The sequence below is a fragment of the Gavia stellata genome, chromosome 24 (genome assembly GCF_030936135.1).
Source record: "Gavia stellata isolate bGavSte3 chromosome 24, bGavSte3.hap2, whole genome shotgun sequence".
NCBI classification, from domain to species: Eukaryota; Metazoa; Chordata; class Aves; order Gaviiformes; family Gaviidae; genus Gavia; species Gavia stellata.
In genome coordinates, this window is record NC_082617.1 from 12,753,006 (window position 1) to 12,765,650 (window position 12,645).

At 42.3% G+C, this 12,645-nt stretch overlaps 1 protein-coding gene across 2 annotated transcripts in view; it reads left to right on the forward strand.

Moving 5' to 3' along the window:
• The first annotated feature begins 2,546 nt into the window (after positions 1-2,546).
• The window catches only part of GAPVD1 (GTPase activating protein and VPS9 domains 1), a 31,676-nt gene continuing 21,577 nt past the window's right edge, over positions 2,547-12,645 (forward strand). For both annotated transcript variants that reach the window (XM_059829000.1, XM_059829001.1), the window contains exons 1-4: positions 2,547-2,576; positions 8,878-9,093; positions 9,504-10,347; positions 11,610-11,696. In XM_059829000.1, coding sequence (XP_059684983.1) covers positions 8,909-9,093; positions 9,504-10,347; positions 11,610-11,696 — 1,116 coding nt within the window. In that variant the 5' untranslated portion in view covers positions 2,547-2,576; positions 8,878-8,908. The remainder of the gene's footprint in view (positions 2,577-8,877; positions 9,094-9,503; positions 10,348-11,609; positions 11,697-12,645) is intronic.

The window sequence follows — 12,645 nt, forward strand, 5'->3', positions numbered from 1 at the left end:
ACTCCGAATTAAAAATGAAAGTTTGAAGTGGTTGAAGAGTGACGTGAGAAATTAAAAGTTGATCATTCGCCTTTGGATGATACCAGATCTGAAATCTAACAAAAATAATGTCAGGTAGTTGTAGTATAAAAAAGTGGTTACAAATAGAGAGCGACACCGCTGTGTTCAGGCAGCATCTTGTGAGTGTAAATGACTTTTTAAAAGTTGCCTCTCGTGCCAGTGGGGCCTGGCCCAGCTGCCGGGGTTTCTTATGATTATGAAGTGAGACATTGTCAAAAGACTTCACTGTTGCTCAACATACATCTGGAAATGCCATTTTGATCTTGATACTGTTCTTCCTATTTTGAAGTATATGTTGCATCCTTTATATCTGTTTGTGGGTTTTGTTTTTTTCATTGAATTATATCTGCATTGTATTCACATTGATCTGATATTCTCCTTTTAAAATCCTGAGGTGTCCGACGCAAATTACTGAGCGTAGTCCTTGGAAGAGAATTATCTCCTAGTGTAGCTAGGTGTCCCGAGAACTGTAAATAATGTAAGCATTTTATTTCTTATTAGGAGACCTTGTGCAGACAAGGCGGGGGACGGGGCAGTTTCATACTTCTAGGCCCTGGGCTCATTTTCCTCAGTTCTCTGGGGGAAGTGCTGTGGGAGATAGAGGTGGTATTCTGTGCTACTGTTGGGAATACAGTACGGCAGCTGGCTGTATGGTGCCGGACGTAACAGTTTGCTGGTGTCTTGTGTGTTTGGGCTTGATGAACATTTTTTGTTATGTTTCAGTTTGCCATAGTTGTTTCTAAAATGTTATTTGTACATTAAAAATTCAATTACATAAGACATTCTCAGGGAAGAGAATTCAGGGCAGTAACTGTGTCAGTTAAGGAAAAGGCATACATAGACGATATTTTGGAGAGCGAGAGATACGAAGTGTAAATGTTTGGTTTTTGTTTTGAGTTGCCTGTTGGGAAGAGCTTTGCAGATAACTTGGTCATAAAAAGCAGGCGGCTGTGGTGGCTCAGGAGGTGTCCCTTTCCCGCTGAAACTACCATCAAGCCTGGATACTGTGCCCTTCTTCACGGGGTGCCTGGGAGCTCATCCGCCCTGGAGGGTTCGCAGGGCTGGGTGACGTGAGGAGCCTCGGACCATTGCTGACGTTGTGTACTGTGACTGGGCATCCCTCTCCAAGGGAGCTGTGCAGTACCGACAGACTGCAAACGGTGCTTACGTGTCTCCAACTGTCTTTTTTCTTTTCCCTCAGAGAACAGCCTTCTTAAATCCTCTGCTGGGACAAATTTTCATGTAATAAATTATGTTCTACTCTTTAGTTTTGCCTGGTATTTCTACTGGGCATAATATTTGACTTCAGCGTGTTATAAGGAGCGATCCCACATGTTGGGAGCTGTGGTTTTGGACTCTATCCCCGTCCCTGCGGATCAATCGCACTGTGACCTTACCGTGTTCTTCTGTCAGTCTGAGGCTCTTGTTTTTCAATTGTACGCTTGTACCAGGCCCTGTCGCGTGTCAGCGAGAGCTGTATGACGGGCAAAGTGAAAATCATTCTGTGACTGTATTGCATTCATTGTGTCTTAGGCGGAGGTTACGAATGTTGCTGTTTATGATGAAGCAATTGCCAATATCTAGGGTAGGTTGCTTCATACGGAGCCGCGCTTTCGCACTTGCCGTACCCGCCTGTCAACAGCCTTCGCCGTGCTTTTGGACCCGCCGTAATGGCCGACACTTGCGGATCTTACCCGTTGGTAGAGCAGCTGGAGGTGAAACGCACCGTATAGAGATGTCCTAGAGATAAGTGCCGGCTGCCTAAATCACCTCTGCAACAGGGGTTGATTTTAACACGGCACGAAGAGCTGGCGCAACCCCCAGTTCCCCCCCAGACGCGACCCAACCAAGCCCACCTCAAAAGACCCTCCATCCTCAGCATCGTGCTCCCCTCCAAACCCTCCCCTTGGAGCTGAGCTGCTGCTCGCCTTCCTCCGAAAATGTGAAAAACGGGCTGTTTAAAGATAAAATACGTGTAGTGGGGGGGAGGAATGAGGAGGATAGGAGCGCAGCGCTGGGTTTTGGCGGCGGGGGGGTGCTCCATCGCCTGATGGGGAGGCATGGGCCGGGGCCGGGCGGAGCGGGGGCCGACGGCGGAGCTTCGCTCCGCCGTCGGCCCCCGCTCCGCCCGGCCCCGGCCAAGGGACTACATGTCCCAGGAGCGCGGTCGCCGTTACCGCCCGCCGCCTGCGCAGTGCCGCGCCGCGCCTGGCTCGGGGCCGCAGCGGGAGCCGGGCGGCGGCGGAGCCGGGGCGCTGGCCGGGTAGGAGCGCGCTCGTAACCCCCGCCCTGGCTTCCACCGCTTGCCCTTCCTCCCCCAGCCCGCGTTGCTGCGAGGAGGAGGAGGAGGAGGAGGGCCGGGCAGCGGCGGGGCCGGGAGGAAGGCGAGGCCAGGCCGCCCCGCAGCCCCCCCGCCGGCCCGGGGCCTGACAAAACCCTTTGGTTTTTCAGGGAAGCGAGTGGGAAGGCGGACGGCGCGGCGGGGGCAGCGCTCCGGGGGACCGAGCCGTGCGTAGGTAGGTGGTATTTATTTATATTGAATTCCGGGGAGGGAGGTTGGTCCGGAGCCATGTGCGGGGTCGAGGTTGCGGGGTCTGCGGGGGGGACGGAGCGAAGTTGGCCGTAAGGTTTCCTCAAGCGTTCATCTGTGCCTTTTTCTCTCTCAGCCGCCTCCGGCCGGAGCCAGTCCTACCTGCCATGTTAGTGTCTGAGAACCGGTAGTTCTTGAGGTTTGCGGAGGTATTTGAAAAATTGAAGCGCTTGGCGGCTGGGGCCCTCTCTGCTCTCGGCCACTGTGGGACTGGGCAACGAGTCGCTGTTGGAGCGGCTCGGCGTGAACGTTGCTGCCGTCTCTTTTTTACGGCTTTCATGTTAGGCAGGTTTACAACTTGTAACTTGATGAGTGTTGTGACTTCCCTTTTTTTGTTACTAACAGACCCTTAACGCTGAAGAACTTGGGCAAGCCGAGTACCTGTCTTTTTTCTTGCAAAGTCATGACACTGTTCTCTGAAGGAAGAGAGCCGTTACGATTAAGCTCACAAACCGAGCATGTGACACTACACTTACTGATAGGTAGAATGCTATTTTTGTGGATGATGCAGTTGACTCGCAAGCATAAGCTGCCGTTTGAAGATGATGGAGGGGGGAATGGCACATACAGTACACGAAACCTGAAATACTGCGCTCTATAAAAGCAGCAGGATGGCGGTTTTAGGAAGCAGACTTCTAAAATGCTGCTGCCCTGGAGGGTTCCAAAGTATTTAAGATACTCCACGCGAGGGTTTTCATGTGAGGTTTGTCAGGTCCTGGAGAACATACTCTGTCCTTAGTAGCAGTTACCCTTCGTGGTGGACCGCGGGTGGGATGTTTCACGATGAGGAAGGGAGCTACTCTCAAGAGAAGGGGCTGGGAGCAGGTTGGTTTTGTCAGTTTGAGCGGCTTCAAGTTCTGCACTTCTTCTGACTAAAAGTTTATTAGTATGACTCCTTACATAAGGCGAACTCCTCTTTCTAGCATCACAAGCAACTGGAGTAGATTTTAGCATGGTTATCTGCTTTTGTTAATTTTATGCAACACAGTAATACCATAACAGCTAATTTAGTAGCCAACTGATCATGTGCATTACTGACAAGTTCTGTTAAGGGACATGAGAAACGAGGTGCTCCTTGCACATGAATCTTGCTGGATAGGCAGTAAGTTCAACGCTAGCTGCAGAGCAGCCACTGGGCAGAAACAAACCTGAGGTACGAGTTCCTTTATTAATATTGATTAGATAGTTGAACTGTAGCAAATTGAAATGCATTCTGCATGTTGTACGCATGTTTTGAGATGGCGGGTATTGTAACGTGAGAGTTCAGCAGATAACTCCTAGGTCATGGTGAACTATCCTACTGAAAAATGGACTTCTTTAGCTCAACTTTGGGAGATAAGCTGTTAACTTATATAGAGAAATAAGGCTTGTTAGTTATTACTATAAATATTAATGAAGAAAGAGGTACTTCCTCTGGGGTGAATTAGCATTGAAGCTATTCAAGCTTGCTTAGAAATTATTTTTCAGTAAGATGGAGTGATTTCAGTTTTGCCTTGCCCTGCCCTGCCTATGTTAGATCTGCCCAAACTTGCTTTGGAAGTTGAGTCTTGCGTAGCCAGACTCAAGAGGAGCAAATAACCCTGAGCAGGAAACGCTGGAGGAGGAAGAAGAATCTGGTGTACTAGCAGTATTTACCACTTAATCTCTTTTCTGTCAACTGAATGGCAGAAATATTCAACAGAGATGTCGCTTGTTCCTGTATGCCACGGTACAAAACCACATACTTTGTAAGTTGGAGTTCTGTACCTAAAGATTAAATGCAGTGTTTTCCAGGACTTTTAAACGTAGGAAGCAGTCTATGTCCTGCATTCGTCCAAGGCACAGATTGTCTTCAGTTCTGAACAAACTTATGTCATGCTGATAGCAGGGCAAAACATCTTAGATGCTGTCAGGTCATGCAGTCTTTGTTGTTGATATGGTGGAGCATCATGAAGTGAAATAATCTGAATCGCTGTCCGAAGCGTCTCTTATCGTGTCACAGCTTTTAGTAGGTTACGAAGCAGTTGTGAAATAACTGACAAAAAATTGAAGTGTTTTCATATCAAAATGAAATTGCCAAGATGGAAGAATAATTTGCAGATAGCAGGAGTTATTTAATGTCTGGTGTTTCTTCAGCCACAGCAGACTGTTGGACATCTGAATGCCCTAAAATGTCTCCTTTATACAGCTATGTGCAGACATCTGTTATTTCAAGTATGGTGCATGGTAGTCATAAACCAGGTAATTGGATAATGATGGGCCCCTTTTTGTTTACGAGAAACTGATAAGGTAATCTGACAAACAGCATTCTGGAATTAGTACCAGCTGAAGCTGCTGCCGCTCGCTCTGCTCTAATGCTGCCTTCTCTGGTGCGTTACCAAATACGTAACTGTGGCTAATTGCCTCTAAAGCTCTTGTCCCAAATGCTGTTGTGGAGTGAATGTTGTGTAGCCTGGGAAGGTCAGAGAATGCAACTGTTGTCTTTTCATACTGATCACAAAGGGAAGAGGTTTTTGGAGGGGAGCAGTGTGTGTCATGTAGGTGTGTTAGTGGTACAATAGTTTCTTCTTTCAAGATTGGCTGTGTTAATAATACCAGTATCTGACGAGAATAATAACGTGTGCATCTTGCTTAACTAGGTTTTTTGGGTTTTCTTTACTATGCTACAAGTTTTCTTTAGAGCCTGTCTGAAGCCTGCTGAAGTACCTTGTGTATTAAACTCCCTGCTTTACATCTCTAGTGGTCTCAAATGTCTTCCAGAAACTTATGGTGAAGACAAAGTTGTTTGCACTGTTGCTTGCTACACTTGTGTGACTTCAGATTAATTCATTCTGAAAAAATGGTAAATAGAAGTGAGTGAGGTATTCCTCTTCATAGAGGTGTATTTCAGTAGCAATCACTAGCAATCAAATTAATTTAATTTTTATGGAGGATTATAAAGACGGGGAACCTGCTGATGCCTTTTTCTCATACAGAGGGTAGAAACTGGTGTTGTGCAGTTGACTTCCTGTGGATAGACAGGAAAATCCTGTGGATTTTCATAGTTCTTGACAAAGCAGTGGTACTTATTAACCTGCTGGGGTTCAGTTCCAAATCAATTCTCCTCTTGCTTTTGTTATTTATAGTGTTCTACAGTAGAGGCAGAGAAGATAGACACATGGATAGTGGCCAATTGATAGGATATTATCAAGTAGTCATGGGACCAGTATATTTAGAAGTGCAGATGTAGGTAATGGTAGTCTTTGGAGCCTTGTTTTGTTTTGGGCCTGAAGTTCACGGTGGCAATTAGTTTACAAAAAAATGTAATGCACAGCAGTGTGCAACTTCTCAGTTCCTCAGTGCTTCGGTGTCTCTCTTTAATGGCTGTGATGCTCTATCATGAGGAGATGCCCAAATTGTTTGTTTGCCAGACAGATGGATTATATGCATGTGTATTAGGACTGGACTGTGTGGGACTCTTGTTTGCTTTCTGAGTATTAACCGACTTTTTTTTTTTTTTTTTTTATGGTCTGTAGCTCCAGAAAAGGTTGCCAGCAATTTATCTGCTATTTTGATAATCATAACTTACCAGAAAAAGTATATTGTTTCCAGGACACCTTTGTCTCTTGCTGACTGGGCTTTTGGAGTTCACTCCCACCTGTGGGCCAGGGGAGAAAAGAACAGTCTTTCCTAGGAGGCTGAAAACATCTTCTCTAGTGAAAAAAAAAAAAAAAAAGACACTGAGCGAAACAGTGAGAGAAATCGCTTTACTTAAGTATGTGAGACACCTCAGAAGCCGTTTAATCATCTTGTCTACTGCTAAATGTGTTTATAACGAGTGACACAAAAATAGAAAGTTATTTGGAAATTTGGCAAGGCAAAGACATAGGAACGTAGGTGAAGTCAACAGGCTGTTCATAGGGGGTACCCCATGAGGGTCCCCTGTTCCTTCCCAAAACTTCCTCACAAGCAGGAGGACCACTTGGACCAACTTTCTGTCCAGAAAAGTGGAGCCTGTGGGTGGTCGTCTTAAAATGGAAAATGTCCACTAAAACTGTCAAGGTTTCATAAACTGTGAGCAACTCTTAAGTACAGCCTTACAGCAGAAAGCATCTGAAAAGACAGAACGTAGTTCTGCAGATCTTGTGTATGTATATTTTTATGGATGCAACTTCTTTTTCCTGGCTCGTATCAATAGCTCATAGCCTAACAACTAATTACTGCTGTGTTTGCAGGCAGTATCAAGCTTAATGCTATTTTTTTTTTGTAAGCCCTTAAGTTCTGGGACTAAAAATAAATTTGCAAGAAGTTGTTATTTGTTTCTCAAAGAACTTTGGCAGTAACATCAGTGTTTCTTTTTCTAATCATTTTTCTGAGACTGTCCTAGTTAAAAACATCTAAATTAGTGTGTCCTTCAAGTTCCTTGCTTAATCTCATCTTTGGGTGCATGAGCTGTAACCACTGATTAGGGTTACTGGTTTTTTTGTTTGGGTTTTGGGGGGTTTTTTGAGGGTTTTGGTGTGGGGTTTTTTTGAGAGCTTTATAGACACAGTTGTCTATATTTACTAGGAATGGCCTTTAAATCATCAGGTGTAATAAGGCTGCAATTTTTTATACATAAAGACTTGTGCCAGCATCTCTTTTCATCTCTGCTAGGGTTTTGGTTGTGAGGTTAAAACTGTAGATGAGAGAACTTAATTACACACGCAAGGAGCAGTGATGGTTGTCAGTGCACCTGGTTATCAGCCTATCTCCACACACTGAAAAAACCCCAACAAATGTAAAACCTGTGCCTAATTAGGAAGCTAATCTGTTTCCTTCAGAGAGGATCATCATCTGCTATGCTGAGCAGTGAACCACAGATCTTTAAAACACTAAAAAGGGGGAGCATTAGGCTAGTGCCTGGCACGTTATTTGTAGTTTCTCAAGCATGAACTAAATGGTTTTGTGAAGCAAGGCTCCTCTAGAGTCACTGCAGGTTGCGGGAAGTAAGTTTTTTTCATTTAACTGTAGTATGGTTTTGAAGGGTTCATCACCAGATCCCTTGACAGCTCTGACATACGCCCATTACCAATATATCTGACAAATAGCGGTTACAGATTATATCTGGATCAAACCCTTTTTCTTCCCAAATTAGCTAGTATGGCTGTTAGTTCTGGTGGGGAAGAAGACAAAGCAGTTAATCGTTAATTCCACGGAAACATAGTCTGATCTGCATGATTCTACCCTTTCCCTTGTCAGCATTAATGCACTTGATGTTTTTTTCTTCCACAGAGTTAACTTTTAGATGGATTAGCTCCTTGAACTTGTTTTGAATGGTGTGGTACTCTTTGTTTATCTAACTGGTAACTAAGATGTTTTCTAATTATGAAGTTAGAGCTGATGTTACATTGAGACTTAACAGCAGTTTGTGCAGATTTTTGTCCCTGATGTGATATGAAAGCCTATGGTTGTTTCAGTTTTTCTCTCTTTAAAACAACGTTTTTGGATCGTGGCCCAAATAAATATTCTTCTGAATTGAAATATTTGAGGAATTTTTTCTGAATGAATTCTACTGTTGAGCAAAGTCTCCAGACTTATTTCCAACTTCTGCCTTATCTGGATATTGATACTCCTTGATCTTATTTTTCAATTAGTAATACTATTATTATTTAAATTTTTTTAGCAGAAAAGACCAGTATTGGGAGCTTGGTGCTTCTTATGCATAGGTGAGAGAGGGCCAGAGATAACCACACCCAAGTACTTGGATAGTGCTGCGTTATGTGGGCATGCTTTAGGAAAAAGTAGTAAGTGCAGAAATCTTTTTGCCTATTCACCAGACAGTGAGTCAAAATGGGACTCCTCTCCATCTCTCTCAGCTTGTGTCACCTAAACTGTAGCAAGGGCCACATCTCTCCAAGTAATGGCCAGTTTCTTACCTTCTCTATTGGAGGTGTGGTGCAGGAGTCTTGTAGCACTGTACTGTATTACTATTTCAGTTCATGAGTGTGAGTAGAAAATATCATTTGCTACTATGCAAGTGTCCCTGGTGTGCTGACATAACAAGGGGTTAATGACATTGGCAATTAGAAAACCTTGCATTAAGAGTGACTCAGTCATTAAGTGGTGGGCTGTGGATTTGAGAGAACATGTGCTAACATGGAAGGGGCACAGCAGTATTTACTGCTAAGTGTATGTTTATATGACCGGCGTATCACTTCATTGGGGCTGACAGAACTTGTTCCCTGACTTTTGGAATTCACCTGTTTCATTTCCGTTCTTTCTTTCAGTACGTACTGTGTAACCCACTCGCTGCCCAAGATGGTGAAGCTGGATGTACACACGCTGGCTCATCACCTCAAGCAGGAACGACTGTATGTAAACTCAGAAAAGCAACTTATTCAAAGGCTCAATGCAGATGTATTGAAGACAGCTGAAAAGCTGTACCGCACAGCATGGATTTCCAAGCAGCAAAGGATTAACTTGGACAGACTGATCATAACAAGGTGACTTGGGGGGTGGGGGCCATCCTGGGGAGAATAAACTCCTAAACTTCTGTGAATTGCAGCAAATCCATCAGATTTTTCACACTTAGTATCGGGAGTCCTTTGCTGTACTAATCATAAAAATAGTAAGATTTTAAACCAAATCTAAACTAGGGAATCTGACTCACCTGAAACTTACTTGTTGGCTGTTTAAGCTACCTATTTTTAATATATGTGTCTGTTTTGCCTCTGTTTATAGTTTATGGGAACAAATTCTCCTTATTCCTCCTTTTGCAAATAATTTGTATTAACTATATGGAAAGACTTTTTTCCTTACTGGTAGTCTTGTTAATAGATTGACCACGGGGCATCTCTTATGAAGTTTGTTTGCTCAAGAGTTACTTAAACTGTTTCAATGTTTTTCTTTAAAGTGCTGAAGCTTCTCCTGCTGAATGTTGCCAGCATGCTAAAATCTTGGAGGACACGCAGTTTGTGGATGGATATAAGCAGTTGGGATTTCAGGAGGCTGCTTACGGAGAATTCCTAAACAGATTGAGAGAGAACCCTAGGCTTATTGCATCCTGTCTGGTTGCTGGAGAGAAGCTCAACCAGGACAACACTCAGAGTGTCATTCACACAGTCTTTACCTCCATTTATGGCAATTGCATCATGCAGGAGGATGAGAGCTACCTCCTCCAAGTCCTCCGTTATTTGATTGAATTTGAACTCAAGGAAAGTGACAACCCCAGGCGGCTGTTGAGACGAGGCACCTGTGCGTTCAGCATCTTATTCAAACTTTTCTCTGAAGGACTCTTTTCTGCAAAACTTTTTCTTACTGCAACTTTACATGAGCCAATCATGCAGCTTCTGGTTGAAGATGAAGACCACCTGGAAACAGATCCAAACAAGTTAATTGAGAGATTCTCCCCAGTACAACAGGAAAAGTTATTTGGAGAGAAAGGCACAGAAAAGTTCAAGCAGAGAGTCCAAGAGATGGTTGACTGCAATGAGGCCAAGCTGGTGACCTTAGTGAACAAATTCATTGGCTATCTCAAACAAAATACTTACTGTTTCCCTCACAGCTTGAGATGGATTGTGTCACAAATGTACAAAACGCTCTCGTGTGTAGACAGGCTGGAGGTTGGGGAGGTCAGAGCAATGTGCACAGATCTTCTTCTAGCGTGTTTCATCTGTCCTGCAATTGTTAACCCAGAACAGTATGGAATAATTTCTGATGCTCCTATAAATGAGGTGGCAAGATTTAATCTGATGCAGGTATGATTCACTTTAAAGTAGCCTTAAAAAAAAAAAAAAAAAAAGAAAAGTTCTTGGCCTTTTTTTTCCAGTAGAACTGATGTTACTACAATAAAGGTAGAGGTATTGTCCCTCCTACCTGTAAGACAAATGCTAACAAAATATTTGTGTTATCATTGCGGAAAAGGCATGCTCTGAAGTTCACCTGTTTGCTTAAAATACCGACTTAAAAAATTGATAGCATGTGTTCCTTTATCTCCTAGAAGAGTTGCAAATGTATTTTGTAAAAGGTATGATAAGGGATGGAAACAAAAGTGTTAAAGTGACTAGAAGATGAATTCTGGAATGTGTGTAAACGGATGTTGTGCTGTTCTTGCTAATGTTAAATATTTTGCCAGGTATTGCACAAAATAATGAAATACTTTGCTGAAAAAACCTTCTTGTCTGGCAGTAATGACCACTGTTTCTGCTGGGTAGCTATCTAGTGTTTTATTAGACCTTAGGGTATTTCCCAGCCCTCATGACAAATTTTTGTCTTTGTGCAAATACTTGGGCAATTTAATGGTAGTATGTAGAGGTGTAGTCTGAGGGTATTAAGCAACACTTGTCTGACTGAGGATATTCCTCACACAAGTAACAAAACCTGCTTTTTAACATTGTCTATAAACTGGACAGAAGTGATTCTCACAGTATAATCATTCTGGTGAGTTTTACTCGCTAGACTGTTACTGACAGGGCCTTGCCAGTGTTTTTCTAAAATACATTAGCAATCTTCTCCTGTGTCACTGCTTGTGTGTTGTAGCAGAGCTTGTATCTGGTGATTCTTTAAAATTGAGAATTGTTTTGCGGTTGGAGATTAATAAGGAATATATGCTCTGAAACAAGGGTTAGCCCTTTGCTTTTTTCTTTTTCCTCCAACATATTCTTAGTAAAATATATACAGCCTTTTAAAATCTCTAGGTTTAAGATGACCTAGATTCAACTCTCAATTCTGATGTGTTGTAAAAACAAAACACGCTTTGTTCCTGGGAAGGGGGGAAGTATGGATGCTCATAGCATACTGTGTGCGCAGATTTTCTTGTTAAATGCAATGACTGCTTTTTTTCTAAAGCTTCTTGCATTTTTTCCATCCTGAAAGCAAGTACAAGACTGTCCGCTCAATCAGAAGTATTTCTCAGAGTATTAAATGAAAAAAAAATTAGAACGGAGGGGTTTTCTTATAATCGGGTCCATCATGATGTTGTTTTGAAATGCTTGTTCTTCATACTTCTTTTTCATTTCAGGTTGGGAGACTTCTGCAGCAATTGGCAATGACAGGTTCTGAAGAGGGAGATCCACGTACGAAGAGCAACCTTGCGAAATTTGACAAAGTAAGAATCCAGACTAAAAAAAGCTAAGACTCATGTGTATACTTCATCCTTCTGCAGTCTTGTTTTTTCAGACACTGCAAAAGACTTACTAAGCAGTTAACTTCCAAGTTACATGTGCTGAAAAGCAGATTAAATCCTGCACAAAGCTGGGAACAAAATCTTGAGTACCAGAATTAAGGGTCGGGGATTCTTGCTTCTATTCTGACATAACACTTCTTAAAAGAAAATACAAAAAAAAAAAAAAAAAAAAAAAAAAAAAAGCAAGTTACTGTTCAAACTGAAATGCTGAGTTACTGTCTGTGGTTTTTCTACTGAACCTGAAGAAAACAATTCGATCTGAACACAACTTTTGTATGAAATCTGGTTTAACACCAAGGAATTTGTTAGTGCAAGTAACTTGTTACTTTTTTGCATAGTTTTTGTCCTTTTTTTGTTCAGCTTTTCCTTTGTTAGTATGAATCATCCATAGCAATACTGAAATTAGCTTCATCAGGGGAACATTGAAACTAATGATCTCTGTATTGTCATATGTTTAAAAAACAGTTGATTTGCTTGTGTAACTTCCAGGTTTTTGCTAATTATAATTGTTACACAGTCTTTCTACAAAGTTACACATTTATTATACAAGTAACATTCAATCAGATTAGAAAGTGATACTGTATGTTGCTTCCTTGTTTCACTTTTAGTCTGTGCTCAGCAGATTCTTCAGGAAGGGGCAGTTTAATTGCCATAAAACAGTTTTTAATTTTTTTTAAAAATTATAAAAAGACACTTAAGTAAGTAACACTTTTGAATGCAGAAAAAGAATTAAGGAAATGCTAAAACTAACTGCATGCTTTCCTTGCTTGCTTTTCAGTGATTTTAATGATACGTGGTATTTTATCCTAAGATTTTAAAAGCAGGAAGCAAAACTTATGTAAACTACTTAACTCTTGTTGTAACTTATGTT